This window comes from Mus musculus, chromosome 8 (assembly GCF_000001635.26).
Source record: "Mus musculus strain C57BL/6J chromosome 8, GRCm38.p6 C57BL/6J".
Classification (NCBI taxonomy): Eukaryota; Metazoa; Chordata; class Mammalia; order Rodentia; family Muridae; genus Mus; species Mus musculus.
Genome location: NC_000074.6, coordinates 117,343,895 through 117,357,828, shown reverse-complemented (window position 1 = coordinate 117,357,828; position 13,934 = coordinate 117,343,895). Strand labels below are relative to the sequence as shown.

At 51.1% G+C, this 13,934-nt stretch overlaps 1 protein-coding gene across 4 annotated transcripts in view; it reads right to left on the bottom strand.

Annotated features, from left to right (window-relative positions):
* The window catches only part of Cmip (c-Maf inducing protein), a 204,488-nt gene that overhangs the window by 103,678 nt on the left and 86,876 nt on the right, over nucleotides 1-13,934 (bottom strand). The window contains exon 1 of one of the 4 annotated variants that reach the window (NM_028941.1): nucleotides 8,454-8,659. The exons of the other annotated variants lie outside the window; for them this stretch is intronic. Within the exon in view, the coding sequence (NP_083217.1) occupies nucleotides 8,454-8,489 (36 nt within the window). The 5' untranslated portion in view covers nucleotides 8,490-8,659. Of the gene's footprint in view, nucleotides 1-8,453; nucleotides 8,660-13,934 lie in introns of those variants that run through there. 4 annotated transcript variants of the gene reach the window in all.

The following is a 13,934-nucleotide window of genomic DNA, read 5'->3' as shown; positions in this document are numbered from 1 at the left end:
GCTTTAAAAGCCATCTAGTGCTAAATAAATCATAGTTGCTCCAAGGACAACTCCCAGTATCCCTGAGTTGAATACAGAAACATAATCTGGTCTCTGTCCTGCCCATGAGGCAGGCACGGACAATCCGGGATCAAGGAGGTAAGTAGGGAGAGTCACCGATTGCTCTGGGTTGGGCAAGGCTATACTTCATCTGGCCTGCACATTCACAGGTTTCCCTCCCAGGAGTGGAAACTAAGGCCCGCATGCTACCCTGTCCAAAGTTGCCCAGTGAGGGAGGCACAACAGAAATGCCACCCTCTTACCCTGACACACAACCTTGCCCAACCCTCATGTCTAGGGCCCGGATGCACATCCACATAAATTACATCCTACGGGTTGTGTTCATGGCAAGAGTACTTCTTAAACACACATGGCCCTCCAGGGGCCGCAGCAATAGAACTAAAGTTCAGCGGCCACACGCTTCCAAGGCATGGCCTCCCTAGACAAGTTAGGCCTGGAATTTCACTTCAGACCCCACCCCCAACCCCACCTAGGTGCCCGCCTCCAAGGACCCTGTGAACAGACAAGGATGGTTACGGCTGGAGGAGCCCTGTCTCTTGAGACGCAAGGCTTCAGAGTCATCTGTGACACCCCCACGTGTGCATACGTGTGACAGCAGCCAACATTCCAGAAGGCTCCCTACCCTGGTGTCTCTCCCCCTGAGATCTATCAATGAAAGCAGCTTTGCCTGATCTTGACTTTCACAGGATGGGCTAACAACGTCTTTGGTGGAACCTCACTTGACAATGCTGTGCGTGAGAGGCAGCCAGGCTCAGAGTGGTGCTTGCTGTTCATGGCCCTAAAGTACTTCACTCTGTGACTCTTCATTTGTTTCTGGGTTCTCCTGAGGATAGCTCCATGCATTCTTTCTGATTTGGGGCTACTCCAAACATGCTTACTTATGTCTTATGACAGACCAAAGCATCTAGGGAAGATAACCGGAGACAGAGTGAAGGGTTGTACTGGAAGGACCATAGTAGACCCTTGCTTTGACCTAAGAAGCAGATATTGGGACGAGGAAACAGAGAGACCTAGTGACATGCCCAGGGCACACAGCAAGACCAAGGTACTGAATGAATGTGCACGGCCCCAGCCTCATGGGAGTGGACACTGTGAACAGGAAGAGACAGAAGAGCTGGTGTGGGGGAAGACTATGCCATCACCTCCTTGGAAGAACAGCAAGGCCCCAACCTGTCCCAGGAGACTGGAGACAAGGTACAGGGCCGGCTGACTGGGCAAACAGAGATGCATGAAAGAAGCCTAAGTCCAACCAACCCCAAGCACATAATTTTATCTGGAAGACAGCGCGTCCAGCCACCCCCGCGTGCCCTCCTCCTCAAGGCAAGGACAGCCTCTGCTCAGAAGCGCCTTTGTCTGTCCCCGGATGGTTCGAGACAGGGTGGCAGAGGACTAGCTTGTGCAAACAAATGACAGGTCACACCATGGTCTCCCCGGTCCCCCACTGATCGCTACAGCTCAAAGAACCATCTATTTGCCCCGGCCTCCTGAGTTCCTCACTAACGTTTCCCTGCTGGTTGTGCGAGGCCAGGGAGAGCTCTCTGGCCTTGGCCCTGAAACCAGTGGGACAAGTGACATGCCTACCCTTTGTGACTTGAGAGTGTCCACTCCCTGACAGAGCTGGAAGGAGATGGGTGAGGGCCAGTGTGTCCTGAAGAAGGTCACTCTGTAGCTCCAGGTAGGACCTAGATGGGAAGAGATGAGTGGGGGAGGGGAGGGGTCTGAGAGTAGATCAAGCAGGCTCTCAGGTTCTTTCTGGGTGGGTCAGATAAATGACTTCCTGCTTGGGTGGGTCACTCCCTACCACCACTGGCTGAAGGCTGCCTGTCACCATGGTAAACTAATGGATTTTGCTTTGGCCCTCATGGTGGCTGGTCCAGGTCAGCCTCTGCCCCAGCACTGCTTCTGAGCTGTGAGGTAGGCACGAGGTTACTGAAACTAGAGCTCTAAGGAGAGACAAAAATGGGAAGATACAGACAGGCACATGGATGAGGTGGGGTGTCAGTCCCTGCCTGTAGAAACTCCCAGACTTTCAATGTCTGGCAGTCCATCTTGGGTTTCATGGTCTGTGTGGGAGTTCAGCCATGTTCGGACCCCACCAGAACCTCTGGAAGGTGTCTGTTTCCATGTTGTTTCTCTGCCGGCTCCAAAAGGCAGTTGTCATGGAAACGGTGTGCCTTGCTGACGTGTGTTTTGTGTTCACAGGCTCTGACACAATGGAGCTGAAAGCCGGTAGTAACATTACGCAGTACATAGGTTCAGAGCCCTTAAAGAACCCATGGGGTGGGTGCTGATGGTAATGATGACGGTGATAATGACGATGACAACGGTGACCTGCTATCCTCTCTGAAGCTGCTCACCCAGCCAGTGAGGAGCTAGAGTTGGGTATCAGCCAGACCTTCCTCACATGGCATGCACAGAGGGCAAATCCACAGCCTTCTATCACAGAAGGTGATCGATCCAGCAACCTCTACCCAGGCGTGCCAAAGAGCCAGAAGTCCAGTACACAAGAAGGAAGCCCTGGTCCTTGGGCAGCAGGTTGCCAGGTAACTGTTTTCCTGCCATTTACCAATACAGAGAGAGACTCTCTGTTTACCAGGCCTCCTCATCTGCTGGGCTCAGGGGTCTGCGTTTATAAGGCCTAAATTTCAAAAGGGCAAAAGACCTTAAGGGTCAAATAGTAGAAGATAACAGTCATAAACAGACAGGCTGGCTGTGTACAACCCTCCACTAGCCCCTTCTGCCAGTCTTGAGGTGTGGTGGGTTTCAAAGATGTGACAACAAGGGCACTTTGGAGGTGCCCATGCCCCAAGCATGGCACAGCCTACTGCTAGCTATGGGCAGCTCTAGTCTGTGACACTAGCCTATGTACCCCTGGTCTGTGCTTCAATCACTCAGTCTAGGGGACTGGCACATATGCATGCACCATGAACACAGGGGCTTCACAGCAGTGGAAGCTGTCCCGGCTGTCCTGCAGGGCATCATCTGCAGGGTGATGCACGGTATCTCCATCTGCAGTCAAAGGGACTCCAAGGTGGCAAAGGGGCTACCTAGACCAGCGTAGCGGTGCCTCAAGAGATGTGGGAAAGATTTACACGTGATCCTTAATCACACTTCCAGGCTCCAGGGGCAAGAATCTGGAAGACAGATCTCAAGAAACATCTACTGTTCACTGCAACGTTGCATATGAAAAGGTAACACGTGGAAGCAACATAAATATCACAGACCGTGAAATGGACACGGCCACGTGGCACGTACACAATATAGGACAGTACCAAGCCACAGGATGGAAAATCGTGGCACGTGTGTGCTCTAAGATGGTTGGACACCATGGACCTTGTGCTTAGTGAGACCATCCAACCACCAAGGACCAAGAGCCTTTAATTCGCCCCAGAATATCCGGAGCGGGTCAATTCACAGAGACAGAGAGTGAAAGAACCAGGAAGGCTAGCAAGAGGGAACAGAGAGTTCCTATTTAGTGGCAGGGGCTCTTGGCTAGGCCTCAGTGGGAACAAATCCAATGCCACAGAGCCACGCACCCTTAGAAGTACTTAAGACTTAACTTTGATACTGTGTTGCCCCTGATTCTTATAAAATGTCTCTGAGCCAGGAACCCTTAAAAGTAGTTAAGACTTAACTTTGATACTGTGTTGCCCTGGTTCTTACAAAATGTCTCCAAGAAGATGGTTAGCTGGGCCTAATGGAGCCTCAAGGCCTCTAACTCCTGTCTACTCCACACTCTTGAGCCCCTTTTAAGTTAGGCGCCTCTCCCCTACATCACATGGGCCTCTTGTGGCCATTCCCCAGGGCAGTTCTCAAGTGGAACCCCCCTCCCCCCCACCGTACACCCTAACCTCTGTGAAAAGCTCTCTGGATTTTGGCACAGTGAAACCCTTCAAGAAAAAGGAGAGAAGCTGCCAATGACTACAAAAGCGGGAGAAGTCTAGTACAACAGGCTGTCAAATACTCCTAGGCCCTCTCTGAGCTCTGACTCCAGGACAAGCCACCTCAATGAGGTCCTCAGTACCTGACCTCTGGGATGAATCTGCTCACACTCTCCGTTCCTTCCAGGAGCCTGTCAGTTTAGGGACGCCCTGGCCAGCATTCTGAAGGTCCATCGCTCTATTGAGGACTCTCCTATGGGAAGCTTTCTTCTACAAGTGTGAGTAAAACACACAACAACCCATTTTTTTCTTTTAAACTGTGTGGATATGTATGGATGGGGGGAAGGCGGTCTTGAACTCCTGATTCTGCTGCCTCCACCCCTCCCACCCACCCCTGACAACATGACACAATGTCTGTTTTAAGCGATGCTGAAGATGGTATCCATGCTCCTGCAAATGCCTGGGGAGTACTCGGTCACCGGGCCCATATCCCCAAGACCTCCATCTTCCAACTTGTTCAATGCCAAGTTCAGTGGCATTAAGCACACACTCACCCGACTGTGTAACCACCACTGTCCCTTAAGAGAATTATTTCGCTTTCTGACAAGGGCATCTTGTTGCCATGGCTGCATCTTGTTGCCCTGCTTCCTTCCGTCACCACCAATGCCCATGTAAAACTGAATGAAGTATCCCAGCACACCATTAGGGTGGCCACCAACCCAAAACCACTAGTAAGTGTCAGCAAAGCTATGGAGCAGCTGAGGACAGCTGATAGGGATGGCAGACATGGCAATCTCACAAAGACAGGTAATGGAGATACCATGTCACCCCCACACTAACGCCCCCAATGTGTGTGTGCTATTCATAACCTCCAAAGGACCAAAGCATTTGCGAGTGTACCAGCAACTATCGCAGCGCGCATCAGACTGACGCTCCGTGATGTAGGAGACAGGACAGCTCCTTTAACATCCACGACAGGATGGCGGCTACCGGGGAAACAGCCCAATTTCTGTAGTCCTCAGGAGTGGGTCTCTCTGTATTCTTTAGGGATGGCTACAGATAGGGGAGAAGGTTCCATGACAGACACAAAGGCTGTATTCTGTGCCCACTGGATACCACATTTGCCTCCTGGCTGCCAGTGTCTCATTTGCTTGTCCCACAGGGAGGTGTTGAAACTGACTTGGAGACCTGAGGTGGCTGAGGTGCAGGGGGAGCTCGGCGGGACAAGAGAGCTCACTTCGGCATGGAGGTGGGCAGGCCAGAGGTGCTCCATGGACATGGAGTATCCTGCTAGAAATATCGGACGGAAAGACTTTGAGCCTGAAGCTTCAACAGACGTGGCCCATCGTGGTAGCCGAGACATGGCAGAGACTGTGCGTGGGAGTGGGGATGGGGGTGGAAGATTTGAGAATCTTGTAGACCAGGAAGGAGAGAAAGAGGCCACGACCAGTGGTGAGCCATCCACTTCAAAGGCCTGTCCCTATGACCAACTCTCACTGGTGAGGCCTCATACCATAAGGGTCCCACAGCCTCTCAAAATAGCGCCACCAGCCAGAAAACAAGTATTCAAACTATGTGCCTGTAGGGACTTTTCATCTCCAAACCACAACCCTGCCATAGAGCCACAAGGCTGGAAGGCCCTCTCGCCAGGGGAACCCACAACACAAACCGCCTCCTCCTAGATTTTACATTTCCAGCCTGGCTTCATGGCTCCTCCCCATCACTAGATGCATTTAACTCATCCATAGAAGGTTCTAGCAAACATCCAATATGTGTCCAAAAGAGACTGTAGCGCAGTCTCCCAGATGGAATCAGAGTGGTTACATCACCCGGAAGCTGTGGGACCCTGGGCAGATGATGATACACCTGGGAGATCGATTCTCCACAAGTGAGATGAACTTAAATCACTTACTTAAGTCAATCGTTGTTGGTTGCTTTTAAAGTCATGACCGTGAGCGCACTCAACTGGAGACTAGGCGTGCACAGAACCCATGAACAGATGCTATAAACCCATCTGCCAAGAGACAGCCCAGCCTTCCATGAGCCAAGGTAGACCGGACCACTTTTCCTCCAACCTGGTGCCTGAGCCATCTACTGCCTACAGAGCAGGCCCTTATTTAACCATTCCGGTGGCCTGAGCCTGCAGGGTATCTCATGGCTGGAATTCTATGCCTGGAATTATTTGGGGCTATGTACCAAGTAGCAGGTCACCATCTCTGTCTCCCCATCCTAACCTAAGTGAAGATGGAGTCCATGAGCTGGGGTCTTGCTAAGTGCAATGGAGAATGTGAGCTTAGGATGAATTCCCATCACTCTCTGCTTCCTGATGGGAGGATAAAAAAATACTAACTGCCCCATGCTCCAGCCAACATGACTTCACTACTGGGGCCTGCTGGTCATGGCAACTACCAGACCTGATGATGCCCCCAGTTCCAGCTGGGTCGGTGACACCATTATTAGCTTTGCCCACACAGTCAGGTTATCTCCACCCCCAACAGACAGGATCTGAGGCCTAGGGAAAAATGAAGCAGCCTACCAAGGCTCACACGTAACCACAGAAAGAAAGTATCTACTGAAATAGATGACTAAGGAAAACGAGTACCAAAACAACAGTCCTGGGCCAGAAGGCAGACTTCTGGAAATCAAAATAAATACAATCAGATAGCCTCATCACTTTGGATGTCTTCAAACTTCTGACATGCCTAGTCATAAAAAGGTGTGTTATGAAGGGCTCTGCAGTTGCATCTGGACTCTATGGGAAAGAACGGCAATTGATTATTGATGTCTGCCCTGGAAACAACAGTGGAGAACATCACAGTACTCACTGTACACACTTATCATGGAACCTCACTGAATATGTTAGCTTCCACTTTGCGTTCAATATGTTCAGACTAACTGAATGCAAGAGAGAACTAGCAGGAGTGCCTTTTGGAGGGAACATTTACTCTCACACTAAATCACACAACTGATACTTGGTTTTTTTGTTTGTTTGTTTGTTTGTTTGTTTTTGAGACAGGGTTTCTCTGTGTAGCCCTGGCTGTCCTGGAACTCACTCTGTAGACCAGGTTGGCCTCGAACTCAGAAATTCGTCTGCCTCTGCCTCCCGAGTGCTGGGATTAAAGGCATGCGCCACCACTGCCCGGCCAACTGATACTTGTTAATCAAAGACAAAACTAAATTCTCCCAAAGGAAAACTCCACTTGATACACTCCTCTCCTGCAGTCGTGTGTGTGTGTGTGTGTGTGTGTGTGTGTGTGTGTGTGTGTGTGCATGTTAGTCTTCTCAGGAGCCATCCACATTGTTTTGCTGAGACAGAATCTCTCCCTGGTCTGATTTCAATTAGGCTAGGCTGCTGCCATCTCTGTCTCCTCAGCACTGAGATGACAACCATGCATCACCACATTCAACTTTTTCTCATGAATTTTGGGGACCAATCTCGGGTCCTCGGGCACATCAAACACGTCCCCAACTCCTGATGTAAACATTTTAGGAGGGGGCTGGTGAGATGGCTCAGTGGGTAAGAGCACCCAACTGCTCTTCCGAAGGTCCGGAGTTCAAATCCCAGCAACCACATGGTGGCTCACAACCATCTGTAACAAGATCTGACTCCCTCTTCTGGAGTGTCTGAAGATAGCTACAGTGTACTTACATATAATAAACAAATAAATCTTTAAAAAAAAACATTTTAGGCGCTGATTTTATGCAAGGGTCACTGTTCTCATTTGCCTTAGCAACACTCTGCCTGCCCTATACACCTCTATGAGGTCTCATCTCCTGCTCAGGACTAGAGGGTACACAGTAAGAAGCCTGCCTCTGTTAGCTCTATCGTAAGTCATGACACAAGCCTAACCTGCAACAGAGATGGGTGGTGAGGAGAGGGAGAACGGCTTGCTTGGCTCCGGAATGGGGCAGACCACCTGTCCTCCAACAATGTCCTTCCACTAATGCCCAGAATATGTCTAATGTGGCGAGGGGGCCTCTGTAGGTAATAAGGGAGAGGTCTGATTATCAGGGTGATCTCAGGGCCCCTGAGAGAAAGAGATAAAGAAGAAGAGCCAGGAGCAATGTGAAGTCACAGATATAGGTTAAAGAAGCAGAGACCTTCTCTGCCGATAGAGAAGGGACCACAATCCTATCTCCCACCACCACCACCACCACCACCATACAGTGGCACTGCCTGCAGCTGGTATCTGCCAGTACAGACACACCCTTCCATCTTGCTTCACCTTATGAGACACATTTTGGACGTGTCCCATCTGGGGCTCTATGAGGGTATGCTTGGGAGAATTTCGTTACATCAGTCTTAAGACAACCAATGCTCAGAATTTTCTGTGGGCTTCCACCACAGACAGGGACTTTGCCTGAGACACAGAATAGCCACAGATAACGTCACTTCTTCCACACGTTGTGGATGGGAAGAATGGTAAAGCAGCTTGCCATACACACGGCCCATGTGTGTCCCAGAGGCGTATACCTGGAGTGGCTACCCAACATGCCCCGCTCAACTTGCACCTCTGGATGTTCATCCCCAGGACCAAAGGTCTTCATTTCTTTGCTTTCCAGCCAACCAGGTCCAATCTACCATATGGCCAGGACTCTAGATGGCTGGTGGGTATTTTCAGAGCTTTACTGTCCCATTTGTCACTGGCTAATTAACCAGGAGTGACTAATCAGAAAACAGTGGCATGGAGCAAACACTCCAGTGTTCTTGGCTTTCTGTTGCCCGTGGTTACCCAGAACCCTCTGGATGTCACTGATGGAGCCGGGGGAGGGGAGGGGAGGGGGAGGGGCGAAGGGGGGGACCAAATAAAGTTCAGGTTTTCTTTGTCTTCTTCAGGGCAAATTCGAAGGGCCCTGGGGCTGTCCCCAGGGAAAGATGTTGGGCACCTGCTTCATGTCAATACAGTGTGTGGGCAAACGCCAGGGTTCTTGCAGCCCCTGCCTGCAGCTCTCTCTCTAGTCAAGTCCTTGCTAACTCACAGGCTGAGCTGTGGAAGCACGAACGAACGGCTCCTCTCCTGGCAACAGCAGTCATGTGACATTGCTGTGGGCAGAGGCCAGGTAGACATTCACTGAATCAATAAGACCCTCAACGCTGTCCCGTCCAGTGCTATCATGGACTCAGAACCAAAGCAGAGACATATAAACAGAGGAAACCACTAACTCCCTACTGCCCTCCCATACAGCAGGGGACAAGGGCACACACATTCTCCCAGGCCTCTAGCCACAAGTACAGGACACCTTCATCTTCTGTTCTCCTCAATGCTGTACACAGCAGCTGTGTGGAAGCTTCCGAGTCACACAAGAGGACATCAAAGCTTGGGCACTGTGCGTGCATGAATGGCTTTAGGTCACACAACAAGCAGCTGGAGCTGGTGGCACCTAACTAAGGTGGAGGGACAGAGCAAAGAGAGCTGACATGGGCGTGTGCTGACACTTGCTTGTGTCCAATGGGGGAGAACAGACACACTGCACACTCATATGCACACCCTTGTAACAGGCGTGTGTGCATGTATACCAACGAGCATGAATGAGCATCTATACATATGGACAAGTGCAGAAACATATAGAATACGTATAGGCACACACACGCACATAAAGGGGGATCCCCACTGACCTTCAAGGGAGCTGGTTGTACCCCAAACCTTGCTAAGCAGTCAAACCATACCCTTGCTCTGCCACCCCACTCCACTCCTTACCCACCAGGTTTAGCTGAGGCTATCCCTGTGGCTGCTGGCCTTTGTCCACAGAAGCAGACAGAAGGTTTCAGCAGGGTCCCTGGGGACCAGTGGGGTACACTTGGAAGTGTCTCTACAGTACCCCTCACACACACCACAGACTCATTCCCACAGGATCCTCTATATAGGGTGGGTCTCCTGGGGATGGGGGTAGGGGTGTCCCATGGCTTGACTGATGCTGGCAAGGAAAAATGGGAGAAGTCAGCTGTCAAATTTCCTAACGGCTCTCCGCCCCACCGGCTCCTGGCCTGGTAATGAAAGGGGGATGAAGAAAGAACAGATGGGAAGGAACACCCACATTGGCAGGGCTGCCATTCTCCAGGGTAAAGGTCCACTGCAGAGAACTCAACCAGCTCTGCAGGGTTAATCATTGCCTTAGGAGGGGCCAACCAATGCTCCACAGGCCCAAGGAATCAGCAACCAGCTTTATGGTCAGGGAGCCAACCCCCTCCAAAAGCCTTGCACTTTAGGGTTTGGATGATGATTAAGTAGTGGCCACATTGTCAATCCCTCTTCCCCAGGGCTGGAGAGATGACTCCAGGGTTAAGAATCCTTCTTCCCTGACCACCCTTCCTACGCTTTTTTGTTTTGTTTTGTTTTTGAGACGGGTAAGCTCTAGCTGACCTTGAACTCACAGAGATCTGCCTGCCTCCGTCATCCCAGTGCTGACAGGCACACAATCTTTTTTTTTTTTGGCTTTTCGAGACAGGGTTTCTCTGTGTAGCCCTGGCTGTTCTGGAACTCACTTTGTAGACCAGGCTGGCCTCGAACTCAGAAATCCGCCTGCCTCTGCCTCCCGAGTGCTGGAATCAAAGGCGTGCGCCACCATGCCCGGCTAACAGGCACCCAATCTTAACCTTGCCCTTTCCCATCCAAGCTGATGGTAAACGGCTAGTGGATAAGCATACAAGCCCAAGCAACGGGCCTGGATCAAATCTCACCGAAGACTGGTAAGCTCAGACACCTGCGGGACCCTTGAGGGCTCATTAAGGTAAGATCTGTTAGGCAAGCATGAGGACCCGAGTTCGAATCTTGCTCCCAGTCGGGTGTGGTAGTGTGCACTTACAATCCAGCACTTGGGGAAAGCAGGAACAGGCACAATCCCTTGGACTTAAAGGCCAGCCAGACTAGCCTACTCAACAAGTTCCAGGACAAAAAAAAAAAAAATCCTAACCTCCTCCTGCATGTACACACAGGTACACTCATACCCACACAACCCCCATGCTCTCTCACTCAAGAATGATGCTGGGGTCATCTCACAATGTCAGGGCTGCAGAAGAGGCTGGCATCAGAGTCACAACACTCAGGTGACAGTGAGGGCACAGCAGAGCTCCAGGTCTGTTCCTTCCTCCCAGGACACCTGGCCTTGATGTACAAGAGGGCCTGGGATCTGAAGGCCCATGTAGATGCTATGTCCCTACGTTCTACAACCTGTCCCTACCTGCCATCCATCCTGGTTTGGTTTCTTGGGCCTCAAATGGACAGACTTGAGGCTTTAGGCCCTGGAGACTACCTCCTTTTTCTTTCTTCTTCTCCTGCTTCAAATGAAGTGCTCCCAAAGCCCAACTTTTTCTTCTTAGAGTGATGCCTAGCCTTGCTATTCTATAAGCTACTGTTTCTGGCCATGGGGACCCTCTCTACCTAGCAAACCAGGGTGCTTAGAGATGGCTCCCAAAGGCCATCAGGCCAGGATTCGGCAGGAGCAGGGGAGGCAGGTGTCTTTCCCTTTCAAGATTTACAGTTCCTGCCACCTCATTTGTACCAAACTGCGTATAGCCCATACTGTCTGCCCCAGAACTGCAATCCAACCACACACCCCTCCCTGTCTCTCCAGATCTTTCCAGAGCTTAGGCCTTACCACACAGTTCTTCCCTGGGCCCAGGAAGCAGTCTACCTACCTGAGCCAGCCATTCTGCATCCTCTCTGCCTCTCGAGGCTCGGCACTGGCCTTGGCCTTCCTTCTACAGTATGAAGGGACAGGTGCCGGACTTGACCCAACCCCACATGACCGTAAGTGCCCCTACCAAACGGGCCTTTGCAGCCTGGTACCAGGTCCGCACTGTAAAGCAGAACTCTGCCACAGTGGGGTGCTTGCGGCCACATGGTGCAATCTGACTGACTTCCAGCAGCTATAGGGAGCTTGGAGCCCTGGAAAGGAGGCTTATGAGTCTGGGCTGCACCTTCGACTTCTGTTTTTCTCTAATTACACGGGCAGACTTATTGTGTGCCCTGCCTCACCATGCCCCATGGTTACAGGACTGGGCAGGGCAGGTGGGTACAGGATTGGCAACAGAACTTGTGCTTGACCACCTACTGACCGTCGTCCTGGATCACTGGGTGGCAGTCACAGTCTCCGTCTCTTTTTGGTCTGAAAACACTCCGAGGGCTGGATGCACAGGGCTTTTATTCCGTTCTGTGCTGTCCTGTCCTGTAAACATCAGCCATAGAAAGGAAGACAGGGACCAGCGAACAACTTGTGACTCAGATACTGTCTCTTCCTCAGCAAGCTCAGGAGCACAACCACCCTTGACCACATCCTCTCGTCCCCTCGCGAAGGGGACAGTGTACCCTGCAACCAACTATCGCCATCTGCACCAGTGTGAGCCAAGCACCCTGTCCTGCGGTCCTCCCCAACCCCAGACACACTACCACCATACCAACACCAGCAGCACCACCGCCGCCACCACCACCAGAGTCACAGAGGAAAATGGAGGGTAAGTCTGCTTTCTCGTCACTCAGAGAACCAGACTTTGGCCCCTTCTTCCTCTTCCCCAGAGCTCTAGCTCCTTGCCTATGGCTTAGTCAATAGAGTCCCCTACAGGAGTTTACAAAATATATGTAAGTTGCAAGGGATGAACGGGGAGTCTTTTATAAACCAAACTGAATGCTTTTCATCCCTGACTGTTGGCTGGGATGTTCCCCCGATGCCTTTACTCACCGTGAGCATCGCCACGTCCCACCCACCCACCCACCCACCCTCCTCGTCCCATTTCCTGCCAATGTAGGTCACGCTGGATTCTCCTGCGTTCCCTAAGTTCTGCCTCCGGTGAGGGTGTGACTCTGTCTGAGACAAATTTAGAAGTTCTCTCACCGGCGTGTAGGGACCCTGTGCACTCTCATTCAACTGACACCCAGACTGTAACCACAACTTGTAAGTCTGTTCAGAGATCTCCTGTCATGTGGGGTTAACAATCATGTCCCTTGTGGGTTCACAAGCAACCTTCACAGAGAAACAATTCCAAGGATAGCAGGGGCATGGTGGTGGTGATGGTGGGGTAAACAGAAACTGATCAGCCAGGTGTATGATAGAGCCCTACCTTCCAACTCTCTGTTTTGCCTGGCTGGAGCCCTGTCCCGTGTTCTCGTCAGACAGGTGAGCCCTCACTGCTTTGCACAATACAGGGATGATGGGTGTGTGAGGTCACACAGTGGGGACCACTGTCTTCCAGGATGAGAGAGGCAAGGAGCTGGGTGGGGAGGCCTCAGACAGGACACAGGAAAAAGAAGGGATTGTTGTCTGTGGCCTGATCCTGCAGAGGTCTAGGAGTGTGCAAGAGGAGGGCTCTTCAGGTGCCAGTAAAACGCTGTCTAAGGAAGGCCTAGGGAGCCAAGGGGCGTTGGTCAGTGTCAGTCGGCATAGAGAATGCAAAGCCTGATGAGTCACACTTGGATTGGCTACCTGGAAAACTCGGGAGTTGGCCTCTGTCTTGCAAAGACTCTGAAGAGTAAAATGCCACATGGAAATTACCCATGCCAGGGATCAGGAGTACAACCTGGGACACACATTCACACATGACACATGTTCACACACACAGACATGTGACACACACATATTTACACATAGCACGCATTCATATATGGCACATAGAAGGCACACATATTCACCACAGCACATGCATACATCATACACATTCATATGTTCCTCCACAAACATTCACCCATACCCCATCTACATACACATTCACACATGAGCATACAAAACCCCTCCACCCACATATTCACAGGCATACACAGAACACCCTACACATCAATATGCAACACACATGTATCAGTGTATACACACCACACCCCTACAAACACAAAACATGCACGTGTTTGTGTGCCTGTATCCACACCCCTAAACATATATACATACATGAGCACTCATGTAAACATGTCCACACCCTCTGTGCATATTCAGTTTGGACGCACATATACAATGTTCCACATTTAAATATAAGTGTATATCGCACACTCCCGTGTGTATTATAAATGT